The sequence below is a fragment of the Podarcis raffonei genome, chromosome 13 (genome assembly GCF_027172205.1).
Source record: "Podarcis raffonei isolate rPodRaf1 chromosome 13, rPodRaf1.pri, whole genome shotgun sequence".
Lineage (NCBI taxonomy): Eukaryota > Metazoa > Chordata > Lepidosauria > Squamata > Lacertidae > Podarcis > Podarcis raffonei.
The window spans coordinates 48,479,186-48,496,196 of record NC_070614.1 but is presented as its reverse complement, the minus strand read 5'-3'; the positions used below and the strand labels follow the sequence as shown (position 1 = coordinate 48,496,196).

General features: G+C 46.6%; 1 protein-coding gene across 2 annotated transcripts; it reads right to left on the bottom strand.

The window, feature by feature from the left end:
* Positions 1 to 254: 254 nt before the first annotated feature.
* Positions 255 to 16,631, bottom strand: LOC128400584 (uncharacterized). Of its 2 annotated transcripts, XM_053362891.1 has the most exons (4): positions 16,315 to 16,631; positions 15,032 to 15,086; positions 1,618 to 13,659; positions 255 to 1,584 (listed from the first exon to the last, which is right to left on the bottom strand). In XM_053362891.1, exons 1-4 carry the CDS (start codon positions 16,315 to 16,317, stop codon positions 587 to 589), a joined length of 13,098 nt encoding a protein of 4,365 aa, XP_053218866.1. In that variant the 5' UTR covers positions 16,318 to 16,631; the 3' UTR covers positions 255 to 586. The 2 variants fall into 2 exon arrangements, with proteins under 2 accessions (XP_053218866.1, XP_053218865.1); XM_053362890.1 differs by having other exon boundaries at positions 255 to 13,659.
* Between the last annotated feature and the right edge of the window lie 380 nt (positions 16,632 to 17,011).

The window sequence follows — 17,011 nt, the reverse complement described above, 5'->3', positions numbered from 1 at the left end:
GGGACTGTTAGTATTTGTACTGTATTTGTTAGAAAATGTATTTTACAAAGAATAAATTGTACTGGGGAAAAGAAAAGCAGACGAAAACACTTAAGGGGTGTGTAAAGAAGGCCCGATGAGGGGCATGTGTGTGACCTGGTGAGGGTTGCAAGTGCCAAATAGAGGTTCTTGGTGGACTGCATTTGTTTCCATTCCCCACCCATGTTCTAAGGTGGCTATTATATTTAAGCACTGCAAACCCCCCAACACAGTGCTGCTAACATAGAGATTTATTGACAAAAACGTATTACATTACAAAACAATTTAAGAATGCTTCATACAGGGTAAAAAAAGGTAAGTGATAGGTTTGCTGAGCCTTCAGCATCTCGACAACCATCAGTGGAAGGTGGAGCCTTGTGCTCTTTTCCTGTCACCACCATTTGATATTCATGGTGCTGCATTTTAAAAAATCCTTGTCATCAAGGTATCCTACACACTCCACCAGAGCAGCTTATCATTTTCTCTTGGCTTCTTTGTCAAGGGGACTAGATCTTGCAGGTTGCCCTGCTGATGCTCAGTTTTCAGTCCTTAGTGCACGCCTTGCCACTCACTCAACTGCTGCTCCATCTTTGCTGCTTGTCCCGGTGCTTTCTGGACTTTTTAAATTTCTGCTTGACCTGCTGCTTGAACTCGGGTCCTTGCTGCTTGACCTGTTTCTTGACCGGCTGCTCAATCTCGGATTTCTACTGCTTGAACTTGGGTCCTTGCTTCTTCCCCGGCTTCTTGACCTGCTACTTGAATTTCGGCCCTTGCTGCTTCCCCTGCTCCTTGACCAGCTGCTGAATCTTAGATTTCTGCTACTTGCCCTGCTCCTTGTCCGGCTGCTTGATCTTGGTTCCCTACTGCTTGACCTGCTTCTCGATCCACTGCTTGATTTTTTATCCCTGCTGCTTCCTCTGAGCCTTGACATTATGCTCTGCTTCCAGCTCCTGAAACTTGTTCTCCCTTTTCTGGGTTTAGATTCATGATCCCATTGGACTGATCTCCCTTCTCTTTTCTCAAGGAGCCTTGTTTCACCAGCACCCCCACTCTGCTTCCTCTTGTACAACATGCTTTGAGTCATCTTCCTTTCACTTTTCTTCCTAAATTTGGATTGGGCCAAATCCTTTCTCTCTCTCTGACTTTCTCCAGGGTGTTTTCCCATACCGCTCGTTGCATGGCCTCCTTTTTTTGACTTCCCTTCTGAAATGACCCCTGGCTTTTCAGTATTCTGCATCCAGATATTCATCCCATCCCGCAGATGCATTTTTCTCTCCAGGATTTTACCAAGTATAGACAGTTTCCCATCTGTTTTCACAGTGTGTTTTGAAGATATGCCACCTACAGAGTGAGGGTGGGAGCCTTTTTGCACCGGCTGCTTGTCCATCCTTTGTTCTAACCTGGGGGCCTCTTCCCCTCTTGTTGTCTTAGCTACCTGTTTGCTCTCATGTTTGGTTGATAACTCTTTTTCTCCAATAGTTTCTTTATGGGATGCCTTTCTTCTTCCACCCAAAATTTCTTCACCATTTCTATCTCTTACTTCTCCTTCTCCATCTCTTACTTCTCCTTCTCCATCTCTTACTTCTGCTTCTTTTTCACCTCCTCCATCTCTTACTTCTCCTGCTTCTCCTCTTTCTTCCTCCTCATCCTTCCTCCCAGCTCCTTGGTGTTTCCCACCTTCAGGATCTATTGTGGATGCTTCTCCACCAGTATTTCCTTCGCCTTCCCTGTCATTCCCCAAGATCTCTGTTTGTTCAAAATCATGATTTTCCTCCCAGAAGGCCACTCTTTTGTGAGATACAGACAGTGGCCTGGAGAGCTCCAGAGCTTCTGTCATTTCATCTGCAACTGACTGAGGTGTACGGAGGTGTTCAAATTGTTCAGAAACCGCTTGCCTTGCCACATCAAACACCTTTGTTTTGCTTAGGCTGTCCCTTTCATCTGAGGTCTCTGAGGAAGGCACAACATCCTCTGGAGAAACTTGGGGTGCTCCTGCTGTCAGAGAATCTGCATATTTCAGGCTTCTGGGCTCTACCATGGGCATCTCCTCTGCATCTTCACTACTGACTCCTTCCTCCTTTCTCACACATGAGCTCTCCTCGCCTATGACTTCGCCACCATCCCAGTCTCCGACTCTCTCCAGTTCACATTCTGTGCTGTACTCAGAAGATGAGTAGGCACCACCTTCCTCCCTTTCTTTCCCCATATCATCACTTGTCTGTAGCAGGGAACCATCTGTGGGCTGCATTTGGAATTCAACTTCTGTGTTTGCAGAATCTTGATTTTGAGATAAATGTGACACCTGCTGGTTGGATTGTTCATCATCTTGGGAGTCTTCACTTGAGGTCTCCCTATTCTCAGATACTTGGATACCTTGGTGCTCCACGTGGTCCTCACTTTTGGGGGTGGGTGGGGGAGGTTTCAGGTTACAGCAAGGGGATTCAGAGGACCACCCTTTTAGCTGTCCAGGTGCTTGGCCCCCTTTGTCACTGCTGGTGGCTGTATCTTCAATAATTTGGTTGGCTATTTGCTTCCTTTCCTCACTGTCACAGCTTTGTTTGTCCCATTCTGCCTGGTGCTGTTGATCTGCCTGGCTATAATGCACGGGGTCCACCACATGCTCATGGAAACATTGAGAGTCAAGGGTATGGGATGGCTGTGTGGTGGGATCCAAGGCTTGCTGGGAGACAAGAGTGTTGTACTGTTGAGTGTCATCTGCCTTCAAAGGCCCAAAATATGCCTGGGAAAATTCATGTTCTGAGAGTGAAGCATCCTTCATATGTTCACCTAAGGATGAACCAGAGACTTGGGATTCAATATTATGTGATATCTGAGGAGTGGCATCTGCCTCTGCCTCTTGTGAGAGGGAAGGATCTTTATTATCTCCTGAGGATGAAGAATGAATCTGGAGTTTGGTATTCAATGATAGCTGAGAAGAGGAGTCAGCCTTGCCTTCCTTTGAGAGGGAAGTATTCTTATCTCTGTCTCCTGAGGATGAATCAGAGTCCTGACATTCAATATTAGCTGATGTCTGAACAGAAAAATCCACCTCGGCTTCCTTTGAAATGGAAGGATCTTTTCTACTTTTTCCTGGGAATGAAACAGAGTCCTGGGGCCCATTATTCTCTGATATCTGAGAAAAGGACCCTTCCTCTGTCTCCTTTCCATTTTCCTGGGAATTTTCTTGCTGCTCTTGCCTCCACCTTTGCTCTGCAACTAATTGTAATGATGAAGCTGAGCCTTTTGTGGATGTTGATGAATGACATGAGCAGGGACAGTTGAATATCTCACAAGACTCCTCTGTCTTGCCAGGAATTTGTGGATACTGTGCAGCATGATGTAGATTCAGTGTAAATATCTGCAGTGCACTCACTTGCGGTGCTTCTCTTTCACCCTCTGAGCTGCTGCTTGTCCCTTGGATTACTGTGAAATGCTGAACTTTTGTAAGAGGATAGAGAGATTCACTATCCTTTTCGGCATCTGGCCAGGAAACCATCCTATGCTGTATTTTCCAAAACAGCTCTGAGGTGTATGTGGGTTGATCTTCTGACCCTGAGCTGGCTTCCTTTTCTGCTCCTGTTTGAAAAGGAGTGTTTGGCACTTGGAGGGTCTGAGTGCCAGAATAAGTCAAAGGCTCCTCCTCCATTTCATCGACTTCTGGGCTAAAGTCCCTTGTTAACTTCTGAGCCAGTTTAGGGAGGTGCCACTGGTGCTCTATGTTGAGCTTCTTGGTGTGTTTTTCCAGGTGTTCTTTTGATTTTGAGTGTAAGAAATGCGAGTGCTGGGAAGAAACAGGAACCTCTGTTGCCGCAGGCCATTCCTTGGCACCAGCTCTCCATTCATCAATAAAGTTATTTTGTCTCCTTCCAGCAGTGCTCACTCCCACTGAAGTTTGGGGGCTCTCCTGTGGCTCCAAGGGGGGTGGAGCAAATGCACGCACCGATTTCTGAATAATGGCTGGCAAGCCCCACTGATGCTGGATCTTCTTGTGCTGGATGTGGACTTCCAGAACATCTTGAGCACCATCAGTGAGGAAAGGCAACTCTGCCACACAGTCTATAAAATGGGTAATAGATGAGGTTCTTGCCAGAAGTCTCTCCTCCTCACTCTCCCCCAGAAGTTGGGTGTGAGAGTCTTGATAAAATGTAGAGTTGTGGGGATGAGTTTGAGGCCTGATTTCCTCAAACTGATGTGACACAGGAAGTAGAAATGCTCTAAGCATATTTTGAGCATGTTTTGGAAGCCCCCATCTATGCTTTGCAGTCATACTCCTAACATGAGCATCTAGACACTCTGTTGTGTCTGGACTGAGGAATGAGAGAGTCGGAGTAATAATGTATACTTCCCCTCTGTCCCATGAAACTCCGTTGGCTATATTCTCTCCTTCCATGTATGGTGGGTGCTTCTCTGATTCAATGAGAAATGGAGCAAAAGCATGCAGGGACTTCAACACAGAGGAAGGTAAGCCCCATGCATGATGGAGTTTCTTGTGCTGAATGTGTGATTCCAGAAGGTTATGGGTCTCATCCGTGAGGAAAGGAAGAGTCACCTCAGGCAATAAGAAAGTAGTCGCTTGAGCCAATACAGGTGTAGCTGCTGCCTTTTGAACATAATTGAGCCTCCTCTCCAGTTTCTCTATTGCCTTTTTTCTTACCTTGGCATCTTCTAGCAAGTCTTCCTTGTCATCTTCTGAATGGGTATCAGCGTCAGGCTCTTGGGAGAATTTGCGATGAAAAGGTATTAGAGACCTTGCTTCACCCAACTCACATTGGGAAAATGCTCTGGGATTCCGAAATGCCCTCAGTGATTGTGAAACCTGTTCTGGAAGGTGCCACCAATGGTGTCTAGTCATCCTCCTCACATGGGCATCCAGGTTTTCCTGTAACTCTTGGCTGAGGAATGTGGGACTCCTTGAAATAATATGGGCTTCTTCTTTCTCCCATGGGTATCTCATGGTCATGCTTTGCTTGTGTTTCTCTGTCTCAAGATGAAATGGAGCAAAGGCATGCAAGGACTTCAGCACATTGGAGGGTAGGCCCCAAGCATGGTGGAGTTTCTTGCGCAGGATGTGAAATTCAAGAAATTCCCAGGTCTCATTGGTTAAGAAACCAAGTTTCACTCCAGGCCACAAGAAAGCAGTTACATTCAAGTTCATAGTTGAGTCTGCTCCCTGTTTCAATTGGTTGAAGACCTCCATTTTCTCTGTTGTCCTTCTCTTGACTTTGAATTCTTTCATGTCTTCATTGTCACCTTCTGTTTCAGAGTAATCTCTAGCCACCTGGGAGGATTTGTAGTGAGGAGAAAAATACTGTGCATTCTCCGATTCCAATCCTAAAGCATGTCTGGGATGTAGAAATACTCCCAGTGATTGCTGAACCCTCATTGGAAGCCCCCACCTGTGCTTAGCCACCCTCCTCCTCTCATGAGCTTCCAGGCGATCTTTGGTGTCTGGACTTGGGAAGAAGGGATCCCAGACAATCTCTTTCACTTCTACCTTATCCCCTTGGTGTGCCTTAGTCATTCTCTTGCCTAAGCTTTGCACATGCGTCTGAGACTCATGGAGAATTGGGGCAAAGGCATGTATGGACTTCAGCACAGAGAAGGGTAGTCCCCATGTGTGCTGGAGTTTCTTCTGTCGGATATGGAATTCCAGAAGATCTTGTGTTTCATCTGTGAGGAAAGCAAGCTTCACTGGAGGCCATAAGAAATAAGTTTCTTCAAAGTTCACAGTTGTGGTTGCTCCCTGCTTTCCTTGTGGAAAGCCCCATCCTTTCTCTCCTGTTCTTCTGTTGCCCATTTCCTCCTTCACTAAGTCTTCCTTATCCTCTTCTGAATGGGAATCAGCTTCAGGCTCTTGGGGAAATTTGCCATGAAAAGGTGTTAGAGACCTTGCTTCACCCAACTCACATTGGGGAAAGGGTCTGAGATGCCGAAATGCCCTCAGCGATTGTGAAACCTGTTCTGGAAGGTGCCACCTATGGTGTCTAGTCATCCTCCTCACATGGGCATCCAGGTTCTCCTGTAAGTCTTGGCTGAGGAATGTGAGACTCCTTGAAATAATATGGGCTTCTTCTTTCTCCCATGGGTATCTCATGGTCATGCTTTGCTTGTGTTTCTCTGTCTCAAGGTGAAATGGAGCAAAGGCATGCAAGGACTTCAGCACATTGGAGGGTCGGCCCCAAGCATGGTGGAGTTTCTTGCGCAGGATGTGAAATTCAAGAAATTCCCAGGTCTCATTGGTTAAGAAACCAAGTTTCACTCCAGGCCACAAGAAAGCAGTTACATTCAAGTTCATAGTTGAGTCTGCTCCCTGTTTCAATTGGTTGAAGGCCTCCATATTCCTTATTGTCCTTCTTTTGACCATGGAGTCTTTTGTGTCTTCATTGTCACCTTCTGTTTCAGAGGAATCTCTAACCACCTGGGAGGATTTGTAGTGAGGAGAAAAATCCTGTGCATTCTCCAATTCCAATCCTAAAGCATGTCTGGGATGTAGAAATACTCCCAGTGATTGCTGAACCCTCATTGGAAGCCCCCACCTGTGCTTAGCCACCCTCCTCCTCTCATGAGCTTCCAGGCGATCTTTTGTGTCTGGACTTGGGAAGAAGAGATCCCAGACAATCTCTTTCACTTCTACCTTAACCCATTGGTTTGCCTTAGTCATTCTCTTGTCTAAGTTTTGCACATGCGTCTGAGACCCATGGAGAAATGGGGCAAAGGCATGCATGGACTTCAACACAGAGAAGGGTAGTCCCCATGTGTGCTGGAGTTTCTTCTGTCGGATATGGAATTCCAGAAGATCTTGCGCTTCATCTGTGAGGAAAGCAAGCTTTGCCCCAGGCCATAAGAAAGTAGTTTCTTCAAAGTTCAGAGCTGTGGTTGCTCCCTGCTTTCCTTGAGGGAAGCCCCATCCTTTCCCTGCTGTCCTTCTGTTGCCCATTTCCTCCTTCACCAAGTCCTCATTGTCATCTTCAGTCTGGGAATCAGCTGTAGGCACTTGGAAGAATTTGCCTAGGGAAGGCTGCACATTATCCTGACGAGATCCGAAAGGTTGTCTGGGAAGCAGAAATCCTCCCAGTGATTGCTGAACCCGCTTTGGAAGGCCCCACCTGTGCTGTACCACCCTCTTCCTCATGTGAGCTTCCAGGTGCCCTTTTGTGTTGGGACTCAGGAAGGAGAGACTTGGGATAACAACTTGTACCTCCATCCCATTGCATTGCATTGCCGTTGTCATGTTCCTTCTTGTGTGTTGCATCTGCTTCTGTATCTCAAGGGGGTATGGGCCAAAGGCCTTCAATGACTTCAACACAGAGGATGGTAGGCCCCATGCATGCTGGATCTTCTTATGCTGGATGTGGAATTCCAACAGGTCCTGGGTGACCCTTGTGAGAAAATTTAGGTTCACCTCAAGGCTTGATAAAGCACTAACTTTAAAGTTTGATTGTAGAGTTACTCCCTCCTTCCCTTGGGGAACAACCCATCCCTTTCCTGCTGCTGTTCTTCTGTTGTCCATTTCCTCCTCCACCAAGACTTCATTTTCATCTTCACTCTGGGAATCAACAGTATGCTCTTGGAGAAATTTGCCATGAAAAGGTGTTAGAGACCTTGCTTCACCCAACTCACATTGGGAAAATACTCTGGGATTCCGAAATGCCCTCAGTGATTGTGAAACCTGTTCTGGAAGTTGCCACCTATGGTGTGTAGTCATACGCCTCACATGGGCATCCAGGTTCTCCTGTAAGTCTTGGCTGAGGAACGTAAGACTCCTTGAAATAATATGGGCTTCTTCTATCTCCCATGGGTATCTCATGGTCATGCTTTGCTTGTGTTTCTCTGTCTCAAGGTGAAATGGAGCAAAGGCATGCAAGGACTTCAGCACATTGGAGGGTAGGCCCCAAGCATGGTGGAGTTTCTTGCGCAGGATGTGAAATTCGAGAAATTCCCAGGTCTCATTGGTTAAGAAACCAAGTTTCACTCCAGGCCACAAGAAAGCAGTTACATTCAAGTTCATAGTTGAGTCTGCTCCCTGTTTCAATTGGTTGAAGGCCTCCATATTCCTTATTGTCCTTCTTTTGACCATGGAGTCTTTCATGTCTTCATTGTCACCTTCTGTTTCAGAGTAATCTCTAGCCACCTGGGAGGATTTGTAGTGAGAAGGAGAAAAATACTGTGCATTCTCCAATTCCAATCCTAAAGCATGTCTGGGATGTAGAAATACTCCCAGTGATTGCTGAACCCTCATTGGAAGCCCCCACCTGTGCTTAGCCACCCTCCTCCTCTCATGAGCTTCCAGGCGATCTTTTGTGTCTGGACTTGGGAAGAAGAGATCCCAGACAATCTCTTTCACTTCTACCTTAACCCATTGGTTTGCCTTAGTCATTCTCTTGTCTAAGTTTTGCACATGCGTCTGAGACCCATGGAGAAATGGGGCAAAGGCATGCATGGACTTCAGCACAGAGGAGGGTAGGCCCCATGTGTGCTGGAGTTTCTTCTGTCGGATATGGAATTCCAGAAGATCTTGCGCTTCATCTGTGAGGAAAGCAAGCTTTGCCCCAGGCCATAAGAAAGTAGTTTCTTCAAAGTTCACAGCTGTGGTTGCTCCCTGCTTTCCTTGAGGGAAGCCCCATCCCTTCCCTGCTGTCCTTCTGTTGCCCATTTCCTCCTTCACCAAGTCTTCCTTGTCATCTTCAGTTTGGGAATCAGCTGCAGGGACTTGGAAGAATTTGCTGGGGTAAGGCCGCACATTGTCCTTTCCTGATCTGAAAGGTTGTCTGTGATGGAGAAGTCCTCCCAGTGATTGCTGAACCCGCTTTGGAAGGCCCCACCTGTGCTGTACCACCCTCTTCCTCATGTGAGCTTCCAGGTGCTCTTTTGTGTTGGGACTCAGGAAGGAGAGACTTGGGATAATTACTTGTACCTCCATCCAATTGCATTGCGCTGCCGTTGTCATGTTCCTTCCTGTGTGTCGCATCTGCATCTCAAGGGGGTATGGGCCAAAGGCCTTCAATGACCTCAACACAGAGGATGGTAGGCCCCATGCATGCTGGATCTTCTTATGCTGGATGTGGAATTCCAACAGGTCCTGGGTGACCCTTGTGAGAAAATTTAGGTTCACCTCAAGGCTTAAGAAAGCAGTTACTTTAAAGTTTGATGGCACAGTTCCTGCTCTCTCTTGCTTTCCTTTTACCCTTCTCTTGGCATCTTCTGATGAGTGTTCATTGTCATCGTCAGTCTGGGAACCCTTAGTATGCCCCTGGGAAGATTTGTATTGACAAGATAACGGATCCAGTTCAGATTGAGGAAGTGATCTGGGCCGTTGAAATGCCCTCAGTGATTCCTGTACCCGCTTTGGTATTTCCCATCTGTGCTTTGTGGTTATATTCCTCATGTGAGCCTCTAGTCTCTCCTTTATATCTGAGCTGATGAACGCAAGATTACTGATTATCGTTCTCACTTCTACCCAATCCCAGGGGTGAATATTTGTTATGTTTTCTCCCCGATGATTCTCTGGATCAGGGGGAAATAGGGCAAAGGCACATAAGGACTTCAGGACAGTGGAGGGAAGACCCCACATGTGCTGGATTTTCTTCTTTCCAATGTGGAATTCCAGAAGATTCCAAGCTTCCTCTGTGAGCAAAGGTGGCTTCATCTCAGATGATTCAAACGTAGTCAGTTCCACACCTGTGCCTGTGGTTGCCACTCCATGTCCTTGGTGGATAGTAGCTTTTGGATGACCCCTGGCTCCTGCTTTGGGTGTGAGTTGCTTCAAAGGCTCTCTTCCCTCAGAAAGAGTAGGGATTTCATCTTGCTCGTAGGACTTACGATGATCTTCTGAGAGCGGTGTATGATGCTTTTCTTCTTTGAAATGGGACTCAAGCTGAGTGGGAGCAATTGCCCTCAGAGAATCCTGAATCAGTTTGGGAAGTCCCCACTGGTGCTCCATGGCCCAGCTCCTCACGTGGGCTTCCAGGCCATTCTTGACATCTGGACTTACAACATGCAGGGCCTTTTGAGGGGGGATGGCCTCTAACACAGAGTGTGGTACATGGACAGTCGCTTTCTCTTGATATCCCAGTTTCTCAACAGTGACATGTGTTGATGCTCCTGCTTTTTTACTCCTCTGTAGCTCAGGTGGAAGAGGGACAAAGGCATGCAAAGATTTCTGCACAAGAGATGGCAGCCCCCACTCATGCTGGAGTCTTTTGCGCTGTATGTGAAGTTCCAGAAGATCGCAGGCTTCCTTTGTAAGAAATGTTGACACTGGCTCCTGGAATACTTCCGTCAATTGGAATTTAGCCTCCATATTTTTTTTCTTGAGATGGTCTTCCAAAAGATTCATATTTGAATGTTTAGGAAGTCTTATATTTGAAGCACGGGTCGCTGATGTCTCTGAAGATCCAGATCCCTCCGGCCGCGGGGATCTAGTCATAAGCAACTCCCTTGCTTCATTCTGGAATATTGGGGGTTCCAGCTCCTGGACCCTAATCTTCACTTGGCTGATTTGGGAAGAGGAACATCTTTCCTGGAACACTGTAGCCAAAGGTTCCAAGTGCATGCTGGGCAACTCCCCCAAGAAAGTGAAATGTTCCCTTGTTGAAGATGAGGTGGCAACATTTGGAATATCTCTCAACTGCATCTCCCTGTGCTTCTTGGCCAAGTGGTGGTTCATCTTGTCCAAACTATGGGGCTTCAGCATAGAAAGAACTTGAGCTGACTGTGGGGAGGCAGGCATCAACCCAAATGTTTTTCTGTTGCTTACTTCTTGGTGTACAGTACTGAATCCTGGGTGCTTATATGTTATCCAATAGCAAGGGCAGTAGAAGTAGTGGTCTTCCACTGCTGCCCTGGCTATGGCATCTTTCCTATTCAAGATTTCACTCTGTTGACTAGGTTGGTGCTCTGGAAACTCGTGCCTGATGTTCAGCTCCACCTTATCCACTGCTTCACCCTCCACAAAGGGCAGAAATGTGCTTCTGGGCTTCACTTGGCTATAAAGAGGGGTAAACTTCTGGAGAGAGTCTTCAAGTGTGATCTTGAAGCTTCCCATGGGTTGGAGATCAGATTCTGTGGACTTTCTCCTGAGGCTAGGGTGATCTGTAGAGGCAGCTGATGATTCAGAAAAAGCTCCCTCAGGGACTTCTCCTGCCTCCATATCCTGGTGTGGCCTGACCATTTGCTGTGCCCTGTAAGCCTTGGGTCCATGTGTGAAGATGTTCTCACCCACAAACATCGCCTGCCTTGCCTCTGCCAGCTCTTCTCTGGCTACTGGGATGGGAGAGGAGAATCTGCCTAGAGAGTCACAGCTTTTATTTTGGTACTCTGTAATTTGTGGTTCCAAGGGACCTGTCCCAAACACAGGGCGGAAAAGCTTGATAGATTCCAAAACCCTCTTAGGCAACTTCCATTGTCTCTGTAGCTTCATCCTTTGAATGTGGAAATCCAACTGACTGTAGGTGCTTTGTGGAAGGAATGACGGTTTCTGCAGTAGAATGTAGACATGGGCTTTAGTCCTTTGGAGACTGGGCAGTGGAGGAGCCTGTGACTTGAAGCCATGCAAGGATTTCTGAATAAGACTAGGCAAGCCCCATTCATGTTGTAGCTTCTTTTTTCTAATGTGCAGTTCCAGATTCTCTCTGACCTGAGCATAGAGAAACTCTGTCCTCACTTCTAAGAACTCAACAGCAACTTCTCTAGCTCTAGGAAACGTGGGCAGCAGTTTGGGCTTCATTGCACTCATGGCCAAGGTTGGGAAAACGTCCAGCCATTTTTCATCCAAGTGGAATATCTTATTCTCTGCTGCTTCAGACTGAAGTGTGGGGTACATCAAAGGCTGACTTGGCATTGTCCTCCTCCCTATCCTAGTTCCATCCTGTTTCCCTGCAACAGTCACCATCTCTGGGGAAAGTAGCCTGAGGGACTCAAGGACCCTTGGTGGTAAGTGCCATCGGTGAAGCATGATTCTTTTCAGCAGATTCTGCTCTAGTTCTTGGATAATGGCATCACTAAGGAAGGAGAGCTCAGCCAGAAGAACATTCACCTCCACGTGTTGCAATGTCCGGTGCTGCTGTGATTGGGGGACAATTGGGAAAACAGAATGGAGAGATCTCTGGACAAGGCTTGGCAACCCCCAAGCATGCTGCAACCTCTTTTTTATCACGTGCCATTCCAGATCCTCCCAAGTCCCCTGCTCAATGAATGGGATCTCTTGTATCAGTGTGGGCTGGTCCCATGGGTGCTGCACCTTCTTTTTAAGCACATGGGAATCCAAAGACTGCTTCTCATTAGCAGGAAGAAAACTTGTCCTTGCTTGGACAAACGCAACAGTGTGCTGTGACTGAAGTAGCATCTCATGTCTGGCCTCAAAGGACTTCTTCTCAGTTGTAGTCTGGGGGTTTGCTTTGGAAGGAGGGGGAGATTTGAGGGCTGTTTCCCTGGCTGTGGATTCCAAATGTAGAACATGCCTATGAAGTTTCCCTTCCCTCTCACCCTTGACGACTCCTCCTCGGCCTCCTTTCCTGTGTGCAGATGATGCTATATCTGTGGTGAGGGGATAATCTAGCTTCATGTGCTTGAGGGCCTCTTGGACTTGCTTTGGCAACACCCGACATTGCATGTGAATCATCTTTTTCATGTGTTTCTCTAGTGTCCTCCTCTTTGCCCCACTCATGAAAGGAAGAAGCCGAGGTCTCATCAACACAGTATGCTCCCTCTTTGGACGGTACGGGCAAGTGAAATCCATACCAAGAGGCAAAAAGGCCCTGAGTGACCTGAGGACGACTGATGGAAGACCCAATTTGTGTTGAATACTTTTAACAACCAAATGCCACTCCAAGGTCTTTCTCACAGCCTTAGCCACAAAGGCAGTGTCCTCAGTAGCAAATTCAACCCTAGGAGATTTGATATTTGCTTGGGAGATCACAGGTAAAGAACTGGGGAAATGCCTTGTTCCTTTATGGTGGAATCTCATGCCCTGGTGGTTCTTCCTCTCACTCAGAGAGGACCCTTCATTTTTCTTATGCCTCAAAGGCATGTGGCTCTTTTTGCTGAAATTTGATAACTCGGACAGGTCGGAAAGGGGACTGTAATCTTCCCAACTATTGAAAGACAGCTCTGATGATGTGCTTGAAGAGAAGCAAAAGGGATCGCTCATTTCCCCACTGCTGTCCTCAGAGCTGTCATAACATTTATTTATACTAAACATGGAATGACTGTCAGAACAGCTGGGACTTATGTCATTCTCCCTGGAGATGGGAACATCTTGCTGAGCAGAATGGAGTGGCTTCTCCTTCTGCCTCTTGCCTTTGGGAATGTGTTGCTCCTTTCTGGATGAAGGTGTTGTTTCTGGGCCCAATTCTGGATGGCCACAGTTTGTGGCAGGTTTACTGCTGCTCCATGGAAAAATTGTGTCATCTCTTTGAGCAGAAATGGCTGGTAGGCTGGAGCTCCCCACATAAGAGGCAACGGGAAGTGATGGCATTTGCAAAGCAGGAAGCCCAGGTTTTGATCCATAGACACGCAGCACTTCCTCAGCCTCCTTGGCTGCCCTGTCACATATGGCACAGGTCACGTTGTCACATAGCAATCTGCGGATGGAGGAATGGCAACTGCCTCCATTTTGTGGGTCTATCTCCTGGTGTTTGGTACCTGTAAGACAAATGAAGGCACTGGTGACCTTTCCTTCACCTCCAGGATGGTATGGAGCCAGTTGGTATGGAGATAATTATATTTCTTCAGGAACTGGCTGGATGAGGAGGAGTGGCAGGCACTGGCGGAGGAAGAGGAGTGCAGGGCGAGCGCACCGCCCCTGGCAGCGCGATCCCAGTAGGACGCCATTGTGGCTGCCCCCCTGCCTGCGCTGGGCACCCTGCCCCCAGGACATGCAGCAGCCCCACCCCTGCCTCCTCTCCGCCCCCCCCCAGTGCCGGAGCATGAAGCTCCGCCACTGGTGGCAGGAGCCTCTCTCCCAGGAGCTCCACAGGGAAGACAGAGAAGACGAGGACTTAGACCCTGGGTCCTGGTGGTGAGAGGTGCTAGAAGCAGGAGGGTGGAGTGATCAAGGGAGGGAGCGGGTCAGAGAAAGAAATCCCTTCCATAATTTCTGCCCCAAAATGGAAGGAAGTACACAGACATTTTTTAAATGGAGGGGGGGGGGAACTATTGACTATCTGAAGATACATTGTAAACAAATCAAAACATTAGCAGGACTGATATAAGCACGTGCAGTAAGAGAAAGCTAGGGAGAACATAAGGGGAAATTAGTAAATAGATATGAATTGGATATGCAGTAATAAAAATAAATAAAACTAGAAAGGAGCTCACTGCCACATTGCAGTCCCCATTTGTTGGGAAGAGCTGTAGAGGGGAAAGGCAGACCCGAAGCTCAGTTTTCTGCAACTTCTCAAGCTGAAGGAGTTGAGCAGGGAAGACTTTGCTGTGTTACTTTCTGTGAATAAAAAGCCAGTTGCATTCCAAGCGCCCTGTCTCTTTTTTACCTGGAGGGGCCTGATACTTCCCTGTCAGCACTTGTGACACATTTATATATTTATTAGACGTATTAGAATACATATATACCAACTTGGAGACCCAAGAGGCACTGATTTTATTTCAGAGCAGCAGTGGTGAACCTGTGGCCTTCCAAATGTTGTTGGACTCCAGTGCCCATCAACCCTAGCAAGCATGTTCAATGGTCAGGGGTAATGGGCATTGAAAGCCAACTTCTAGATTGCATTTACTAACTCAACTCTAAGTACTTTTGTTAGGTGATCCTCTACGAGTTCTCCTCGGTGTATTTCAGTTTTAAATAAGGTTGTTGTTTAAGAGTTTTGATTTGGGTTTTATTATAAACCAAGCAACAAATGACAAGGGTGTGTATGTACACTTTCACAGATGCTAAGAAAATACCATGTGAATTATCAAATGTCAGCAGTAGTTTTTACGCTCTCTCTCTCTCTCTCTCTCTCTCTTTCTCTCTCTCTCAAATCACCAGGATGAGCTGGTTCCTGTCTCAATGGCTTACCTTCTTCTTTGCCAACAGCTGCTTGGAGATGGCTTCTGTGTTCCACATGTTCCTTCTAGGAAGAGAGGAGGCAGCAAAGTTATTCAAAAGGAAGAACAACCAGTTGGAAATACCACCTTACCAAACAGGGTACCATGCCATCAGGCAGAATGAGGCATGTTCCAAGTTTCATCAGGGTATCTCTAAGTAGGACCAGGAAAAATCCCTGTCTGAACCCCTGGAGAGCTACCACTGGTCTGCTTTGACTGTACAAAGCTGGATGGACCAATAGTCTGGATCTGTATAAGGCTACTTCCTGCATTCCTGCATTCCTGTCTCCTGGTGGCCAAAGCATGCAATACTGTCAGGTCATTTTTGACTCCTCCCATCTCACTTAGAAGTTCATTCAGTATCGAAGCTTGTGTAAATGCAAGACTCCAGACTGTTAAAATGACATTTTCATTATGATCATGGCACCCCACTGGTGCTTTCTGCCCATTGAAGGCCCCTAAAACATGGAACTTCATCCCCATGAATGCTCATTAAGTAGTTTCTGCCATTCTCTCAGCCTTACCTTTTGACAGTTAACATGTGTGTGATTTCTGTGAGATCATCTGTATTGTCATATAATTGTTTTATTTTGGATTTAATTTGGATATAATTGTTTTATTATTTGATTATATGGCTGTGACCTGCTCTGGGAACCTTTGTGCTGAAGGAAAAGTAGGAAATCTCTTAAATAAATTTGTAAGTACATATTGCTGTTGATCTTCCCTAAAACATGGAGATCCATCCCCATGAATGCTCATTTTCTTAGCCTTGCTTTTGACAGTTGAGAAGTGCGCCATTTGTGTGAGATCATCTGTATTGTCATATACAGTGGTACCTCGCGTTAAGAACTTAATTAGTTCCGGAGGTCCGTTCTTAACCTCAAACTGTTCTTAACCTGAAGCACCACTTTAGCTAATGGGGCCTCCCGCTGCCAGAGCATGATTTCTGTTCTTATCCTGAAGCAAAGTTCTTAACCCGTGGTACTATTTCTGGGTTAGCGGAGTCTGTAACCTGAAGCATCTGTAACCTGAAGTGTATGTAACCCGAGATACTGCTGTAATTGTTTTGTTTTGGATTTTGATATTATTTGATTATATGGCTGTAACCTGCCCTGGGAATCTTGGTGCTGAAGGAAAGGTAGGAAATCTCTTAAATTTGTAAGTACATATTGCTGTTGTGAGTTGAAAAATCCATATGTGGGGGGGTGGGCTGAGTCAACTTCATACATGAACAAAGGGGATACTGAAACTCACCATCAGTGTGCCAGTCTCAGAGGGGAACCAACTGCCCAGCTGTTCCTCCAGGGAGTGGGGATTCTCAGTGACTTCAGGTTCGACTGAAAAGGACAAGATGCTTCTCTATGCTTGGTCAAGTCTCTTGTACTATGCAAAGGTGCTATACTGGATCATTTGGAAGAGGCTGATGAACAGAGCCAGGGCTAGAGTAGTGTACAAGTTGAAGTAGCAGTCCAAAGGGAAAAGTGATTGATGAGGGAAATCAGCTCCATCTTTGTGAAACTGACCTGAATGCAGTCTTTGCACCCAAGAGATGGTATGTATCCCCCAGGCAGTGGCAGTTAGCAGTGGTTTGGAGCAGCATTCCAAAGAATATCACAAAGAACTAACAAAAGAACCTTGGGAACACCCTGGGTTTTCTCCAGCCATGGATGCTGCTGCTGCCTCCTCCTTCACTGTCCTTCAGAACATGCTTTTTTCTTTGTTATTCTGGAAGCCACAGTGATACAGCTCCATACAAAAACACATGAGTCTATGGTTTTTTGTTTTTTTTAAGAACTAGATAGGCACTACCAGAGAGATGAACAATGTTTGCATCTAAAGTTAGTTCTACTCAGAGTAGACCCACTGAAATCAATAAACCTAAGTTAGTCATATCCATTAATATCAACAGCTCTGCTCTGAGTGGATTAGTATTGGACATGACCCAGAAACT